This window comes from Labrus bergylta, chromosome 22 (genome assembly GCF_963930695.1).
Source record: "Labrus bergylta chromosome 22, fLabBer1.1, whole genome shotgun sequence".
NCBI classification, from domain to species: Eukaryota; Metazoa; Chordata; class Actinopteri; order Labriformes; family Labridae; genus Labrus; species Labrus bergylta.
Genome location: NC_089216.1, coordinates 13,222,910 through 13,241,261, shown reverse-complemented (window position 1 = coordinate 13,241,261; position 18,352 = coordinate 13,222,910). Strand labels below are relative to the sequence as shown.

Genomic DNA, 18,352 nt, shown 5'->3' with positions numbered 1-18,352 from the left:
TCACTGTTATGATGTGAGGCGGCTGTGGCTGCAGTTGGCTCAGTTTTTTTTTCATACTAATTTCTCTATCACCATGCCGACAATGTTCTACAGGGGCTGTTGGTGCATGGGAGAATATCCAACACAGTCAATCACAACTAAAACTATTCTCGTAGAATCAAAAGTCTAGTTTAGAAAGCAGCCATGTGGACGTAAGTGAGAACTCTGCTGTTTGGAGTGAAGTCTGTGGCAGGTTAACAACGAGAATCAAGAATCCCCTGAAATACAGAGGGCCCTATGGGGGCGTATCAGCAACCCACGAATTGACCCTATAAAGCACATAAAACACCTTGAAGTCAAAACGTAGGGATTTTAATAATACACAAAAATAACATGACTGAGGCAACACGCAGAAGTAACCACTCCAAAAGCCTCTCAGTCAGTGATTGTGTGTTATCTTGTTGGTTCAGTAAAATCCCCTGGTTTTGACTTCTTGAACTTCACAGACACGTTTTGGTGAGACTTATTTAAACTTCATGAAAAGAAGCAGAATATGTGACCTTTGTTGGATAAAAATAAGTTGAGATCTGGAGAGAACAACTCACGAATCAATAAAATGGATGCATGCCAGTTTAGGGCTTCCGTACTTTCAAACGCACGGTCACATAAAAGGATGGCCAAGCACTTTTTTTTTTTTCCATTCAACAACTTCATCCAGCATATCCAGTTGGCAAACAGCTTTCTTTTGAGTAAAACAACTTCAACTTCCACTTCAACATGCAACAGACCACATTTTAAAAACGTGGTGCCCCGAACAAAAAGTTTGAGACTAACGTGTAACAGAGTCCAGAGCAGAACAAGAGGTAGTTAAACTGCACTCTCTGTCTGCCTCCTCCTCAAGTGTCGACTTTTTTTTTTTTTTTCAACCACCTCACCCAAAACCCTTTCTCCGTCCTCCACCCTTCCACCTCTTTGATGATAACTCAGGCAACACTAAGCGAAATTTTCAAATCCAACTGTCAGAAGGAGAAAGAGGAGCGGTGCAGGGAGGAAGAAATGCTGACGGAGGCAAAAAGAGAGGTGTCTTTTTCCCCTCTACCCCTACACCCCCCCCCCCCCCCCCCCTTGCTTTTCTTTCTTTCTCGGGGCACTGGTCAGGTGCCAACATCAATGTACTTTACTCCCTGGCTGGGCGGGCACAGAGAGTGCTGGCCTGTCACGCATGGCGTAAAGTCGTTCTGTCCTTGCCCCTATTCTTTAGCCTGCCCGGATAATGATGATGACAACGAGAAAGAAGAGGAGGAGAAACAGAGGGGAACACTTAGAAGTTGGCGCAGCTGCCCGTTGAATACCTTTTGCATCTGAAGGAATGTGTGGACAAAGAAAGGTTTGAAAGCTTTAGCAGCCATTAGTGTGCAGGGTCATGTTTTTTTTCTTTTACCTTTTCGTTGTTGTAGTAAGCCAGGCTCTCTCCATCAAATCTCACCCACCTCCTTTGAAAAACACATTTTCTGCAAAGAGAAGAAGTCGACATATTCAATCCATCTGGCTCCTCCGTTACACTAAATCAGCTGTGAGTGAAATCAGCCACACACAAACACACAAAAACAGACAACTCTGCTGTGAGTGGTTACTCATATTTCATCAACAGTGCCATTGATTCATTAATGTCAAGACTTGTATCAACAGCTGTCAATTAGCGTGATCAAAACAAATGGCCACTTTCTATTTGAATATTCAGCAGTCCAAGGGAAGTTTGCCACTTTGCATATCAGGCAGTGAAGGAGAATTCTAAAAGGAAGACAATGATTGATGGCTCAGCGGTGGAGGATGTGGCATAAACTACTTTTTGGACTCATACTAAGTGACAGTTCAGTACAATACTGAGAGTTTATCGTCTGTTTTTATTATCCTTTTCTTGCAATTGGCTGTATATAAAAGGTGAGCGACACATCTCCACCTCCTCCTGCAGTCCAAAAGTGAAGCCAAAAGACAGAACCAGACATGCTGCGCTGGTGACGTCAGCCAAGTAATCCCTTATGCAGTTTTGAAGTACCGCCCCTTGCACTAACCAAAAACATGCAATTTCATTGACGGATAAAACGTCCAAGATCCCTCAGGTCAGTACAGTCCACAGTTGAATAGATATTTATGTTGGTTTGGAGCAGATATTCAAGGTATTAGAAAGTTCAATGACTCTCTGTTAGTGTTTGTAATGTTTCCTCTGGCTGGTGCACAAAGCGCTTCAGGAGCCACATTTATCAACAGAGCTGTCAATCATGGCATTTTACCTCTTTTAAAAGGCATCAAATAACACATTTAAACTTCACCTCTCAGAAAATGTATGACTTGGACATGAATCAGCACAGTATCAACTTACGATAATGACAGAAACCGTGTTGAAGAACAGTTTCATGGCTATGTATTTTTGTTACACATAACACATGTCCCATCTGGTAACATGGAGGAGGCGGAGCTTATGACTGTGGCTATAGACGGCGATAATGAGGAGCTTCCAAATGTTTGGGGAGCTGTCAATGCATCCGTCAGTCTATGGTTTACAAAGTCATCAAATCTAGGAGAAACACAGAGAAGCCCCAAAAAAGTGCAGAAAGGAAAGGGCACTGCAAAAAAAAGTTGTTGTTAAATAATCTGTATTTATCATCTGCAGCGGTACTGTAACCTACCCCTGAGGCGACAGTTTGTCCAGCCAGCCCACTTTGAGCACCTGGTGTTTGGGGGCTCCATAGAAGCACGCGTATGGAGAAATATCAGGCAGAGCGTTTCTGCTCACATCCCCCAGAGCGTCCGTGGGCTCAGAGTAGAGGTCACACTCCACCATGATTAAAGAGCCGTCCTTAGGGCCTGAGCCAGCCGGTCGAGCAGCCAGAGTCTCAGAGGTCAACACAAAACTTGGGTCCAAAGCAGCTTGGGGCAAAATGCTGGCACACTCGTCCACTGTGGAGTACTCGTCCTGGTAGGGGTCTGGGATAGATGGAGGGGGAGGAGGAGGAGGGGGCCCTTTTTCCTTGGAGTCTTTCTTTCTAGGCATCTTTTTCCTGTAAAGCATTTAAAAAGGTGTTAAAGAATCCTGTTGACATTTTAAGATAACTGTTTAATTGTCTTCTTGCTGAGTCAGATGAAAAACATACCAGTGTGGAAAGTCAGTGTGAAACCTAACACTGTTAGCACACGTTGTGTTGTTGTGTTGATACCAGAGTGAAGGAGATGAAGTACGTTATGTTTAGGTAAACTAAGAGCGCAATAACAGTGACTGGAGATATCCTCCCATTAAGTTTTGTGGTGGAAGAGAAAAGCTTCCACGAGCTGCTAGCGAGTTAAAGCAAAGTGTTAATACAGATTAAAAACTACAGCACATCTGTACCTTTCCACTTTCTTCTTCTCTGACTACAGATACTAACCACAGAGTCATATGTTACTATCACTTGTCATTTCATTCAGGACTGTGATTTGAAAGCAGCTGTCCTATAGACACACAGCAGAAAACAAAGGACCATCGGAAGGTACATCATGGAGATATGAGGTTGTTTTTGTTCTTGAGTGTTTAGATACGTGCAAATTTCCATCCCTAGCGTCCAGTATTTATGCTAAGCTAAGCTAGCAGTCTCCTGTCTCCTTATTAACACTTACCTTTCAGACAAACAACTGGATTTCATATTTTATCTAACTCTTGGCGAAATATAAATGTTTAAGTTTCCCAAAAAAATTAACATTAACTATTTTCAGTTAATTTAATTTAACATTAACTCTTCTCTTACTTTCTTTTTAGAAACGCTATTAAATTGCAATTTTTTCCAGGCACCTGTTATAAAATAATTTAGAGAAAATAGCCTCTTGGTAAAGTTTGTTGATGACCCCTAAAGAGCCTTCATCAATGAATGAATTAAGCAACATTCAGACGTACTAGACTTTGATAACAAGAAGAAAATACTACAAATATTATTGTCAAAATACTCTTTGTGTGTTTTTGTGGGGAGAGTTACATGACAACTGGTACCCCCTTCTTCACGGTACACAGTATAGAGCTGCAGTAAAGCACGAGGCCTGTAGCCGAGCTCAGCATATCGACAGGTAGTGCAGGAAAACAGGGCAAACCTTTCTTTGTCCAGAGCTTGAAACCAGCATTCCATCTCTCTCTCTCTCTCTCTCTCTCTCTCTCTCTCTCTCTCTCTCTCTCTCTCTCTCTCTCTCTCTCTCTCTCTCTCTCTCTCTCTCTCTCTCTCTCTCTCTCTCTCTCTCTCTCTCTCTCTCTCTCTCTCTCCCTCCCAAACTCCACCCCCCGCTGACCCCCCTTCCCCTGCACATCACCTCACACCCATCATGGTCATACACACACATCTCTCATCCACCTGTATTATTGTATTATAGTATGTTCATATCACCTCAATAAGTTATCAACCTGTACAATATGTCCATATTCTGTATATTATCTGTAATCTAGTATAGCATGCTCACTGCACCTTAATCTGTATATTATAATCTGAAGAATATACTTATATTTATAGCATTTATTTATATTTATAGCATCCCATTAATCTAACCATATATACCCAATAACTCACTTTTTTTTTTAGTCTACATCTGTAAATTTTGTAATTACTTGTACATAGCACAGATTCTTTCACTTTCTGCTTATTGCACTTCTGGTGAGATGCCAAACCTCATTTCGTTACTCTATACTTGTATATGTGTAATGACAATAAAGTTGAAAGCATTTCTAAAGGTCACAAATTGTACCTTGTTGTAATTGGCGCACAAACTGAAATAAAAAAAACACAAGTTTCATTTTTATAGCTGCTTACGTGTCTAGGCTTTCAGTAGCCACAAGACAAGGTACAACTTGTCCGCACACACGCATCGTCCTAACACCCCACACACTCAGTTTTGTATAGCTGTGTGTAAAATCGAAACCTAAACAGAGACACAAAGGCTAACTGTCCTACAGTGTAAACGCTGGACTTCAGACGCCGTAAGAAGGAAGACGCAAGTTACCTAAATGTGAAACTTTCCCTTTGAGACTGTGGTGAAACTGTCTTGTCACATATCTCTGTGTGATGCAGATAAGGAAGGACTTCTTGGTGAAAAGGAATTTGGTTTGAAAAGTGGTCAAACACCCACAAAACGTGCGAAAACACGATTTTCTATCTAAACTCAATCTTTATTTGCCTTACAAGAGTGTCAGACCAGTGAGGAAAGAAATACCTCTAACCATGTGTTAGTTTCATGATCATCAATGCAGGCTAACATTTATACTGTGTCTGCATTTTCTTTAAACCAACAACTATAAATGGAAATGAAATGATTGTGTTACTGGAGAGTTTAACCATGTATGCAACAAAAATATTTATATCATTAGGGGCACAAGCAGCATAGTGGTTAGTGCCCATGCCTCATGTACGGAGGCTTAAGTCCTCCTAGCGGGCGGCCCAGGTTTGAATCTGACATGTGGCTCCTTTCCCGCATGTCATTCCCCGCTCTCTCTATCTCCCTAATTTCCCTCTCTGTCCACTGTACTTTTTCTACAATGAAGGCACAAATAACCACTCAAAAAACCTTTAAAATAAGAACTATCATTATTGCATGCACACTGAAACACAAGCCTGCAGAGCATGAGCAGTGTGTCTCCACAAGTTACCACAATAACTTTATCTGTGGTCTGTGGTTCCTCTTGTGTAAACATTTGTATTTTTGGAAACACAAAGTGTGTGGGACTTTATTTGTACATCAGTATACCATACCTTAGTTTCGTCTGTTTTATTTTGTCCTTCAAACCCTTCTGTAGCCCTTCTTTAGCGCCTTGTTCCTGTAGAGCACAGCAGAGATTAGCATCAGAGAAAAAGACGGCGTCCATCTTTCAGTCAGACACTGTTATCTTGTTGCAGCACTATGCTATGTTAACTTTAGTGGCTTGGTGACATTTCTATTAACCTCAGGGGGCAGACTGAAACAAGCACATCCTCCCCCCCCTCTGTTGTGTGTCCATGGTGACTTCACTAAAACCCAAACAGAGGGAAGTTTGTTGTGCAGAGTGTAGCTGAGCCGGCGCTGATAGTGTTGAACATGTGAGAAATGTCTGTTCCTCTTTGCGAAACTGCTACTCACTGTCCACTAGTGGGAGTGTACGCTGTCTTACCGGAGTGTTTTCAGGGTTGTTGTACAGGAACATTTCTCCGTAGGGAGCGATCGGCGTCAAGGTTCTTTGAAGTGGAGCTAAAAAAAAAAAAAAAAAAAAAGGACACGGCGTCACACAACAGTGGTTATGTCAAGGGGTGGAAACTTTCAGAAAACAGTGTGAAAGCTTTTAGTCTGTAGTTCTCAATGTGTGTGTGGGGGGGGGGGGTTGCTCCCGCTGCTTCATCAGCGGCATGTAAGTGTGTATGAATGGAATAAGTTACTTCTGACTGAATAAGTTACTTCTGATTGACACTTCACATCGCAACCTCTGCCATCAGGGTGTGAATGGGTATGTGTGACCGGTGGCTGCTACACAAGAAGAGCCTCCTTTACATTTAAAACTCAATACATGTCTTGAAAAGTGTTTTTAGAGTTTCTTAAAAGAGGGGAGAAAAAACCCTTTACATACATGCCATATTACTAACTTCATTCACACACTACTGTATTCTTAATGAATAACCTGTTTCAGATATAACTTTAAAAAAATCAGACATGGCAGAACCTTAAGTAGGACTGAGAAGCTTTTCAAAAACACAAGACCTGGACCGGTTCTGTAGGAAAGACTTAATACAAGATCAACAGATCTGATGTGATAACTGTAGATCTGAGACCTTGATACAAGAAATCTGTTTTAAAAAAAAGCGCTCTACAAGCTGTTTACCATTTACCATTTTCTGAAGGTTTTTTCTATGTTGAACATTTTTAAGAACTCCAGGGTTCAGAACAAGGGGCAGAGTTATTGACTATTTCACCTTATTTTAAAGATATGGAATGGGTTTTAAGTATTTAGATAGATTAGATAGATAGATTTAGAAGTACAGAGAGTAAGAACAACACAAGCAAGGATCTAAAAAGGAGGAAGCAACATCAGTAAGTGCAAACAAAAATCTTTAAATCTGATCAGACACACAGATGCTGACAGGAAGTGCACAGAGAAGCACAACAACCACAGCTGTCCTTGAGGGTTCTTATCAGCATTAAAACCATCCTAAATATCGTCATTATCAAACAAAACAACAGTTTCTGACTATCCACCATCCTCTCTGAATAATCTTAAAAATAACCTATTGATAAGAATCGAGCATCAGTGTGATCATTTAAGTAGATGAAAGCTTTTTGTGTGCCCAAGATGGGCCACGGCACGCCTGCCAACAATTCTAGATAGCCCGCTGTCTGCTTCTGCCTTCCCTCTGCTGGACTGGGATTACAATCCTCCTCCGTTTGTCTCAAACTGCTGCCAAGGCCATTTCTCTGTCTTCACTGCTGCATCGGTGTTCGGTGGAAGCAAAAGACGAAGAAGAAGAAGAAGAAGAAGAGCGACTGTGGCCAGACACTATTAGTCTGGAGACCCGGGGGCCACCCTGCGTGGGCCGCTGCCTGTCACTGTGAAAAATGACACCACCCTCTCCTGAGGATTGTGAGGGCCAGAAGACGTCGCTGCGGGGGCTAGACACACACATAGACACCGGTGGAGAGGAAGATATGCACGCAGACAGCAAGCATTAAAAGATCGAAACACCTTCAGACACATAAACACGCCTTGAGACAAAGCCAGACGAAAAAGGATGAGCAGTGAAATGAGAACGCTCACATACCGATACTGATTTTTAAAAGCTTCCCAGACGCACACTTCCAAATAATGCAGGCCATTACAGAAGAGCACAAAAGGTCTGTATGAAGGGGTCAGTGTACTCGATGATAGAATACACTATAACATAGCAGATCTCTCTCGTTGGGAAGACAGCAACCATCAATCATCATCTATCACCTGACCTTCAGGCCATTCATGATTCTCTCTGAGGGCCGCCGGACTCTCTACTGTACTCAATTCCTGTCTGATTCTCTCCATTCTTCCCCCCCCCCCCCGCCTCGCTTGCTCCATTTCCAGCCTCTGCTTTTGTTTCTCTCAGTCGACCACGTCGCTTCTTTATCTGCTCCTTACCAGACGCTCTGTCAAGTCACAGTCGGGGAAACGACCTAGATGCCGCCATCAGTTCGGTGCGAGCGAGGACATTGATTTTGTTCTGAATGAAGCGTCCCGTTCTTTTAAGTCGGAGAGTTACAGGTCAGTTTGTTATTATCACTCCCACACTGAGGCTCGAGGACACACAGCTGCCACCATCTGAATTCAAATGAGTCTCTGAAGCGTTTATTATTTCAGTCACTGGTTCCCTTGATTTACTTGAGAATGGACTGAGAACAACACAGTCAAGAGAGTTCTTTAATAATCCTGTAATGAGGCAAATAACGAAAGTAATGAGGGTCTTTAAATTTGTATCATATTTACCTTTTTGGCCTATCGTCTCTGGTGTGTTCACAGCACAATAACACCATGAGAAAGCCACAATTATCTTTATATTCAAACTTGATCCAGTGGTGATATAAAAGGTCAACCTCTAAGTGTAGAATTACCATCAGTGTCAAAAATAAAAACACACAGCACATGCATGTTTTGATTTTTTTTATCTTTGGAATTCTGAATTTTCCGTCTGCACAATGAATTCCCTTTTTTAGTAAATATACATTGAGATGGCGTTAGCACGCTAATGTTGACGTTTAGCTCAACTCTGCCAAAGGCAACTTCACAGAGTTTCCCTCAAAGACATACTTGTACTTGATTATATATTATTATATTATTATATATACTTGATTATAACTGTTCCATGAGTAAATAAAGTAACCAAATAGTGAAAGCGGAACACAGTGGAAACTTTAAAGCACCAAATCGCAGATCCACATCTGGTCTGTCATCCTTCTCAGTAAGAGGAACAAACTGTGGAATGCATTACCATCTGAAATATTGAAACCGACGAGAGCTCAATGTTTCTAAGACACTTGAGACTGAAGCGAGTCTGTGAGAGCTCGCTGTGCTTCCTCTTTTCAACCTTATTTTACTGTCTCTCCCTATTTTAGTATCTTCTTTTTATTACATTTAGGGTTGTCAAACAACGTCTCTTCTAATAGTGATAAAACCATGAAATTCAATAGATTATCTCGATTAATCACATTTTGAATCACATGTTAATTTCCATTAATTCCTTTAATTAAAAAATTGTTATGCTTTTAATTTGTTTTTTTGTACTGCCTTAAGCTAAGGGCACTGTACTTCCTGTTTGGAAACAAGCCTGCTTTTATTTTGATAGAAATAAGGAACTTGAGGTAGACCGAAGGTTACAGGATTGACTTCACCACGGAAAAAAAAGGAACTTGTCACAGTACCAAAAGTAAATGAAAACAGCTAAAGAGGATGTTAAAAAGATTAAAAGTTCGGGGTCACATGGTGTGCATTACTTTTGACTCAGTCTGAGACTTTTTAAATGAGAAGTTCAAAGGCGCAGAGGTGCAGCTAATCATGTCTGCATTTGTGTTGTATTATAATGTTTCTTTATTTCTTCAAGTCTAATGTTTCTGTTTGAATCTTAAAAGCCCAGTCAGGGACGGGTTGCAATTTAGCTTCGGCTAGAAACCTGTTTGCATGGCATCATATCTCAAAGGGTTAGGGTTAAGGGGGAATACATAGTCTGTGTCAATTTATCTTGCCTTGTTGAGTAAAGATTCTTCAGCTGAATGTTAGAGAGCTGGTTCCATTTTTCATCATTTTGAACACACTCAGAGATGATTTTAAGAGTGTCCGTTTTCTGTTAATTCAATTAATCTTGAATTCTCTCTTCCTCCATCTCATAAAACGTAACCATTTTGGCATTAAGATGAATACAAACTGGAACAGCAGATTCTGAAAAGTCATAATAAAGTTGAATTAAAACGAAGGTAAAGGTGGATTATTGGGGCGGCTGTGGCTCAATTGGTAGAGTCGTTTCTCAACTGGAAGGTCTGGGCTCCTGCGACCACATATCCGATGTGTCCTTGGGCAAGACACTTAACCCTAAGATGCTCCCACTGCTCTATTTGAGGAGTGTGAATGACTGGGCTTAAGTAAATACTGATTAAGAAAGCAGCCACTGCCATCAGTGTGTGAATGGCTAGGTGTGACATGCGGAGTAAAAGCGCTTTGTGTAGTCAGAAGGCTATGTTCATTTACCATTATATGATTTGTATAAAGTGTCCTTTGGGACTTTTGGCTGAACTTTGTTGGAGGTGTGGAAATGTAATATGCAAGTTATACATTTGTATTTGCATATGACATATCGGCCCAGCAAAACCCTCCGTTTATTCTTAGGCGTGACCTTGCACTTGCAAGTTCAGTCAGGCCTGTCAGCATCACAGCAATGTCACAGGAAAAAAAACACTTTTGTCACTGTGTGAGAAGAAACGCCTTAAAAGCAGACATAACACTTCAACTGTTTGACTTTTACAGTAACTAAATGATTGTCCTTGCCTGCTGCGTTGCAGCGGTTGATGCGATTTATCGAGGGGATGTTTCTAGTGAAACGAACCTATTAAAAAAGGATGTGTTGAGGATTATTAGCATGCTGATTAAACATGACAATCATCGTTGTAGGTTACGAGTTTTGCATTTTATCTCAGAATAAACTCCTCGTGTTTATGCTTGTGTGAAACATGTCAAATAACGGCGTTCTAGACCTTGCTGCGAGGGGGAGATTTAGCTTGCTAGTCGAGCTCCTCGTTCCCCTGCTCTGGGACCGCATTGGCTCCCTCTCTTCCTCCGTCTATCTGCCTGTTTTGCATCCATCTCTTCTTCCTTCCTCCCGACTGATTTCACTGTCTCGTCTTTTCTCTCTCGACTCACCCGCTGTCTTGTTCCATACAGAGAAGAAGTTGCAAAATAAAATCAAGGCCTAGCTGCAGGAGGGTGAGGGGAGGAAAATGGGCAGAAAGCTTTTGATGTTCTACACATGACTATGAGAGAAAATGTAACAGCATGGTCAGATATGGTACCAGCATGACTGACATGTTTACAAGTGTTAAACACACGTTCATACAGACTGTTAGTAGTCGTCAAATCCTAGGAGAACACATCTACTCCAGCACGGAAAGCAGCTCACGTAGTACCAGCTGAGACATGAGGGTCGACTAACTCAATAAATACGGCATGGGAAAAGGGGGAAGGAAAAGAAATTCAAAACATATTTGTTCTGGTTGTTCTACAAGCCCTGGTTTTGTTAGCAAAGTTAAACAACTTCTTAAAAAACTTCGGAGAGCCAAACCGACAGGAATACACACCAGGGTCTCACTGAGGGACAAGATGTGAGAGCGCGTATTCCCTGTGAGATGTGCGCTTGAAACGGGGGCGATGCCTTTTCCCACAACAGCCGCCAAAGACACACACCGCACAGCCCCCATACCCGCCCCCACCCACCCACGCACTACCCTCATCCCCTCTGCCTTCTTTCATCCGGGCAAACAACAGCAGTGCTGACTCTACTGCCGAATGAAATATTCATGGCAGAGATGAAGCAGATGCAGCTGAAGAGACTGTGTACCTCTCTGTATGCCGTTTGCACCGATGGGACCCTCGCAGCTGGTTAGGTGTTCAGGGCTGGTTGTTTGCGCCGATGGAGCGCTCCTGATGAAGGAGGAAGAAAAATCAGCGTATAGAATCCTCAGCACATGGGATGAATAGGCAACACCATTAAGACAGGCCTTCGAAGTAGAGATGTTAAATATGAAAGTTCAATCATGTAAAGTGTGGAGGTGGAATATAGAAATGAATTAAATGTGAATGCGAAGAGAGGAAGTATTCATGCTGTTTCTCATACAGAAAGTCTTGTTTTTGTATTATTTGATGCTGAGGTACTATATGTGCAGCTCACCGTGCTCTCTTCTGACTTGTGTTTTGAAAAACTGCTTTAAAACTTTTACCAAGTCAAACTATGTGTAAAGGTATAGCGCAATGGTTATGTTTGTTTGTGTGTTTCTGAATAACTTGAGTAGATTTGTGGCACTGTCATGTTTGTAAATATGAAGCTATCTGTAGCCAGTTAGCATAGCACAAAGACTTGGGCATCAACTAGCCTGGTTTTGCAGACATGTTTAAAAAGTCTTATGTGGGCTATTTGATAAAACGCAGGGGACAGGACAGTGCAAAAACAATTACAAAACACAACAAAAAAAAGATACCAGTATTTGAAATAGTTAACAATACAGGCTGCTGCATTGGGGGGAGCGGGGGGGCTCTACATGTCTGTAGAGCAAACATGAACCAATGGGGAGCAGCAGGTTAGCTTAACATTAGCCGAGTCACAAAGACAAGAAACAGAGTTAACAACTAGAATGACTCTGCAGAAAAGTGTAAATTTTGTTGAATCCATAATGTCTATGAGTGCTTTGATAAACTTTTTTCCTATTTATCTTTTTTTTTATTCAGTTCTTTTTGTAAACAACGTCTTAACTTTCTTCAAACCATCCTAGGGTGTTTTTTTCAAATTTCTACTCACAGTGATTTAAATAACCCTTTGGCTAACCCTGACATATGTACATCACATTGAAGCTAATAAATGGGTGTTGTATATGACAAATATACTTAAAATGTAGAGTTAGGTTACTTTTAAGATGAGCCCCAGAGGTTTTGTTATGTTTTGACAGGCTAGCTCTTTCCAATGTATATGCTACAGCATGCTATGCTAATTAGCTGCTTAGCTTTTGTTGATTTATCAAATAGTAATTTTAACAGGAAAGTTCAAATTTTTATCAAACGTTTGACTGGTTACCTGTCTTGGCGTTCGGGCATGATCTGAGTTGGTATTTCAGGAACCGGACGGTGCCTCAGACGGTATGACCGAGAGTGCTTTGGACCTCCAGGAGCCTTAAAACTGGGCTGGGCCTCGTAAATGGAGTTCTCCACCATTTCACCAGAAAAAGTCCCGATTTCTTCCGTAAATGTTGAGTGGGAGGCTTCAGCAGAGCAGGGCACTGAGTCAGTGCTGGACAGCGAAGGGTGTTCTGGAGAAACCTCCCAGTCAGAGGGTATTTCAGAAATGGAGAATGACTCACTACTGCTGCTACTGTTGCTGAAAGATGCCATGGTGGGGGTTTTGGTGTGCTCTGGAAAGGATGTGTCAATGTTCTGGGGATTTCTCGGGGCTGGTTGAGGAAGGCGAGGATATCTACCTTCTTGGACACCCTTGAATTCTGTTCCCAGTCCTGCTCCTGGAGGCAAAGTCTGACTCCCCTCTATGTCATCCTCCCCACTCTCCTTTGGTTGTTGGTGCTGACAGGAAGTCCCCCTTTTTTTATCCTTCAGGAAGACATGCCTCGGGTAGAGCACCGGCTTCCTCCTGCTCTTTCCGTTTGCCGTACCCCCTTCTTCATCACTAAGCTGCTTCACCCCGAGTGCTTCCAAACTGCGGAGTATGCGCTTACGATGGCCTGTTGGAAGAACGCTCAGCTCCATGAGATGCTCATCTCTGAGGTCCTTGCAGTCTTTCAGAGATTGATACCCTCCTTGTTGGAAAGAGGAGGTATACTGGGTAAGGCGGAGGGCAGATAGCCATTCCACAATGTCCTGGTTAAGCTCTGGAGGCTCTAACATGGTGTTCTAGTACCAAATTACCACATCAGGAAGAACAGGAAGATGTCGAAGCCCAGATTTAAACTGTGGACACAAAAAAGACGCAAGTCAGTAATGAAGAAAATTAAACAATAGAAATTTAAGAAGCTAAAAGAGTCGTAGCAAAAAGTGCATCTTTGCATGACTCCATTAATGAACCAAAGACCCCCGAAATGTTCTCTAAGGAATTATTTAAATTGCTGTTAAACTCTGATTTTGTGCACTTTCCGACAAGCTAAAATAATCCATGTAGATATTGATTTTGTCTCCGAGAGATGCTCTGTGAGACTTTCAACACTGAAATTTGCAGCTTTGAAGACATCGTTGGATTCTGACCCTATTAAGAGAATAGTTTGACATGTTTGAAAGTGTATTCTTTTTCATTTTTGGACAAAGACTTAATAAAATGATTGATGCCACTCTGATGTCTCAGTGACTATAGGAGCCTGGAGTGGAGCAGCTGTTAAGCCCTGGTCTGGCTTTGAATTGTGAGCGAAACCAAAGTGTTAAAAACAGTTGTGGTTTTGGAGTCCAGGAAGTATAGGCAAGAAATGGTTTGGTACACACAGAATCACAACGAAACCACCAATGGGTGCCTTGTATTTGTCACTTTTGAAGTCAGCTTTGGATGAAAATGTAAATTTAAAGATGCTAGTTGTCTGATTTTTGTTTCCATCTTCAGATATTTCCAAGTCAGCCTTGCCCCCTGCTTTCAGTCTTTCTGCTAAGCAAAGCTACCAGTGTTTTGTACTTTAGCTTTGTATCAAGCCTTGCAGGCATGAATAAAGTACTGGTATTCAATGTACTCTTAGCAATAGAGACATTAATTTCATTTCCCAAAATGTCCTTTCCGTTGAGCTTACTCTATAAAGATCAAGATTAAGCATGTACTGTACATTCAAAAGAGCAAAACTGCCAGCCAACAACAATTTGCAACACTCCTGAATGAAACAGCAGGAAACAGCAATAGCTGTGAAGAAATAGAACACCAGCAGCAAACTGTGGCTCAATTTTCAAGTGTGGTCTGACATTTGAATGAAATCACAGAGACAAAACTGAATTCCTCCAGAAAGGTTAGCTGTTATCTTTTTTTAGAAACCCTTTTTTCCCCCCTTGCAGCACTTACCACAGCAGAGCTTATAAATCAACTGCCTACCAACATGTGCAGGTAGGTAATAACCCCTGCTAATGGAGAGATATTAAATGACTGTTTCCTGATGCTTTCACATCATCTTTTGAGAGTCAACCAATCAAGATTCTGTTTCTTTATCGCTAACACTTTAAACTCACAGGAAGATACATCATCACCATCTTGCCTTGGCCACTTCTCGTTTGGGTTACAACCCTACAGTACACAGGGGATATAAAGTGTTACTTCTGCTTTCAAGTTAACCCAGTTCTCCAGCAGACTGCATGCATGTGTTTGAGTGCTTTGAGTGCTAGCAGTTCAACGGATAAACATGGGCAAAATGACCTCGTTTTTTTTTTTAACAACCTTGTCAGAATACCTTTTGTGCTATCATTTATTTCATGCATAACAATCTGATATTACAGTAGTGCAAAAAAAACAAAAGCATGCAAGCTAAAAACATTTTTTTGAATTGTGTGCACATGTCTTCAAGTAGATGTTTTCATCTTGCAAGCACACATAAAATGCACTTTAGTTGCTTTCATTTTTTTGCACCGAGCACATGGGAACACAAATCAAAGCCCCAGCTCTTCATAATGGACCCTATATCCAGTCTATCAGAACTGCCCAGCTGAGCACAGTGTTAGCATGAAGGGACCAGTATTGGCAAACAGCCAGCACAGGCACACGCCAAAGCTTGCTAACACATCTGACCTGGCCTTCCCCACATCTCTGCCTTTTAGCGCTTGTACTCCCACTCACACAGCACATACAGAACTACACACCACAGAGCACACACATTCAGCAAACATTTATTAAGGGCTGGATATGGGATTTTAGATCCATAGCTGCTGCCTGGTGTCGGAGCCCACAGTGTGTGGATCAATAGTTGAGAGCAAAAAGAGAACTTCGCTTGCACGGGCCACATACTGTAGGCATGGGAACACATGAGGCAGGTGTGTGTGCAGCAAGGGTAAAGATAAAATTGCAGGTTACACATACAAACACTTAAAGTATGTACATAACCACAGGAAGAGTATGACCGAATGGGCCCAGAATACATTTAAAAAGTTCCACTTCTTCATCTTACATTGGAGAAAGACTTGACCAGCATTTTGCCTGTTTTTGTGATACTGTTTATTGCTTGTCTGGTGATTCATTTCCCTTTGCACCCCTGTGTTGTCATTTTAATATTCTAGTAATTGTTTTGGTGTCTTTGTAGTGTGGCAGGCAAGGCAGGCAACTGCTGGGGGCCCAAAGACCAGTAGGGGGCCCATGACGGCTCAAAAAGCTACGCCAAAGCAGAGGCCTAAGATGTGCAAATTTTTACAATGACAGTAGGAAACCCCCTCCCCCCCCCTCCCTCGTTACCATGGTCTGCATTATTGGCGTGAAAATCAAAGTTTGTCAAGCAAAGACAACAAAGAAAAGAAAAGATGAGTCTACAGGAGAGACAATAAACAGGAAAAAGAAGATGAGTAAGCACTGGCTGGCAGACATAGTGGTGATGAACGCTGGTTTAACGCCGCCCCCCCCCCAATTGATTTTTGCCCAGGGCCCCAACAGAATCTATAATCGCCACTGTACTTGCTCCATACTTGTCCCTATAGAAATTAAAATGAAACAAGTGCACATCAAGAAATAGATGTTTTGAATCTTTGTGTAATAATGCTGCAACTAATACTAATTTGCAATTGTGTGTAGTTGTTTTGCAGGTTTCTCCCAATGGGATCGGCTCCCCCCCCATCTTCCCTCCCCCTGCGACCCTGAACGTGAAAAGCGGAGATATTGAATGGATGGATGTTTTGCATCTCTGCACAGTTGTTGTTGCACCCCTGTATGATCTTTTGAATATCTTTGTTATTGATTTCAATCCCTTTATAGCTGTCAAGTTATTTTGCATCAGTGAACTTGCTGTGCGTCCCTTCGCAGCTGTTTCGAATGGGTGTGTACAGTTCTGGCATATCTGTTCAGTTCCTTGCAACTCCTTGTAGTAAGGCTACTTGTATCTTTGAAGCGGTTTTGTGCCTCTTTGTGCTCCTTTTACTGGCTCATTTGGAAATCCATGCTCATTCAAGTCACTGACATACAATAGTAAAGCACAAACAATTTGAGCATGCAATTGTTCCCCCTATACAAACAAAACTAGGTTATAGCCGGAAGCATTGCTGCCATCACAAAAGTGCTGTGTGTTACACCCGCTGCACCCCCGCCTAACACACCGCTCAGGTATGGTTATATATTAAAAAGAAGTGAGTCACACAGCCTGCACGCCCATGCATGCACATCAACAAACACACCTTGCCTGCAGTACCTCATGCTTCTACACATCCTTAAGCAACATACTTGGAACAAAGTCCAACTTTGTGTCCCCTTCCTGGTTTGAAACGAAACACCTGCTTTTAATGTTCTGAACTATTTTTATTTATTTTTTTAAACTTTACAATTAAGTGATATTTGTGAAACATATTTCGCTTAGAGAATACATTTTCAAAACAGTTTTTTGTTTGTTTGTTTGTTTTTTAATAAAAGCTGTTACTGTCGTTTATAGCAGGTGTGTGTTTTCATTGAAAGCACACACAGTGAAGTTGGCACGTGCGACAGGTGCTCATTTGTGTGTTGACACTTACTGGAAAAAGATATTACATCACTTAATTGTAAAAGAGACACTAAGGTGACTGACGTAGTTTCACTTCAACTTCTCATTACTCTTTTTATCCATGTACCTCATTTACCAGTAAATAATTGAAAACAGGATGTGACCCGTAGAAAGGCTCGTTCTACTTCAGCTAGCTCGTGTCATCCCCACTTCTGTCTTCTTTAGAGACCATAAACACAACATTACAATTCACATTACGTGTTCAACGCAGCCGCCGTGCGTGCAGCGTGTCGGCGGGGCTTACCTGCGGGTTGAAGACAAGAGCGAAGCATCCTCAGCGCATCCTCACGCTGTCGGTGGGTCAAGTTTGTCATATTTTGCCGCTGTGTTATTTTGTCGGGAGCCCTGACACGGCGCGCTGTTTGACGCTCCTCTGTTGTTTCCCCTGTCGGTTCACGCGCTGCGAGTAACACCACGCCCACTTCAAATGAAGTGCCAGGAGTTCAGTGCCAGTCCTCAACCTACTTTCACTAATGCCCCTTCAAATGTACCATAACAGTATTAAGGATAACATGTCTCCAATCAATGTAGCAGAAACTTTCGGTATATTGATAGGCAATATAAATGATTTGAGCTGCAATAGTTCTCAGTAAATGTCTAATGAAATGTGAAAGCACCACAGGACAGCCAAGTGGAAGCACTTGTGATGTTTTGCTGGGAAAAACGTGCATGTCCCAGCTTGATCCTGAAGGCCCCGGGCTACACATTCAACACAGACAGGAATGCAGCAGAGTGCCAGGTACATTTAATGAGGCGAGTCCTAAGGGAGGGAAAAGAGGCACATTTTGTCTCAATATAATGTCTTGTGTATTATTTGAGAATACTTCGGTTGATGATAGTATATTGTATGGCATTGTTGGATGTCTGTATTATAATGATGCATCGGATTTTGCATTAGATTGAACAGAAATGAAACTGTGAG

General features: G+C 41.9%; 1 protein-coding gene across 3 annotated transcripts in view; it reads right to left on the bottom strand.

Moving 5' to 3' along the window:
• Positions 1-17,874, bottom strand: part of arap2 (ArfGAP with RhoGAP domain, ankyrin repeat and PH domain 2) — a 139,322-nt gene extending 121,448 nt beyond the window's left edge. The window contains exons 1-8 of one of the 3 annotated variants that reach the window (XM_020629236.3): positions 17,675-17,874; positions 17,507-17,589; positions 12,804-13,687; positions 11,577-11,659; positions 6,134-6,210; positions 5,739-5,803; positions 2,667-3,038; positions 1,421-1,490 (exon numbers count right to left, since the gene is read on the bottom strand). In XM_020629236.3, coding sequence (XP_020484892.2) covers positions 1,421-1,490; positions 2,667-3,038; positions 5,739-5,803; positions 6,134-6,210; positions 11,577-11,659; positions 12,804-13,624 — 1,488 coding nt within the window. In that variant the 5' untranslated portion in view covers positions 13,625-13,687; positions 17,507-17,589; positions 17,675-17,874. Of the gene's footprint in view, positions 1-1,420; positions 1,491-2,666; positions 3,039-5,738; positions 5,804-6,133; positions 6,211-8,116; positions 8,162-11,576; positions 11,660-12,803; positions 13,688-17,506; positions 17,590-17,674 lie in introns of those variants that run through there. The other 2 variants (XM_020629234.3, XM_065950534.1) reach the window with 2 other exon arrangements.
• Between the last annotated feature and the right edge of the window lie 478 nt (positions 17,875-18,352).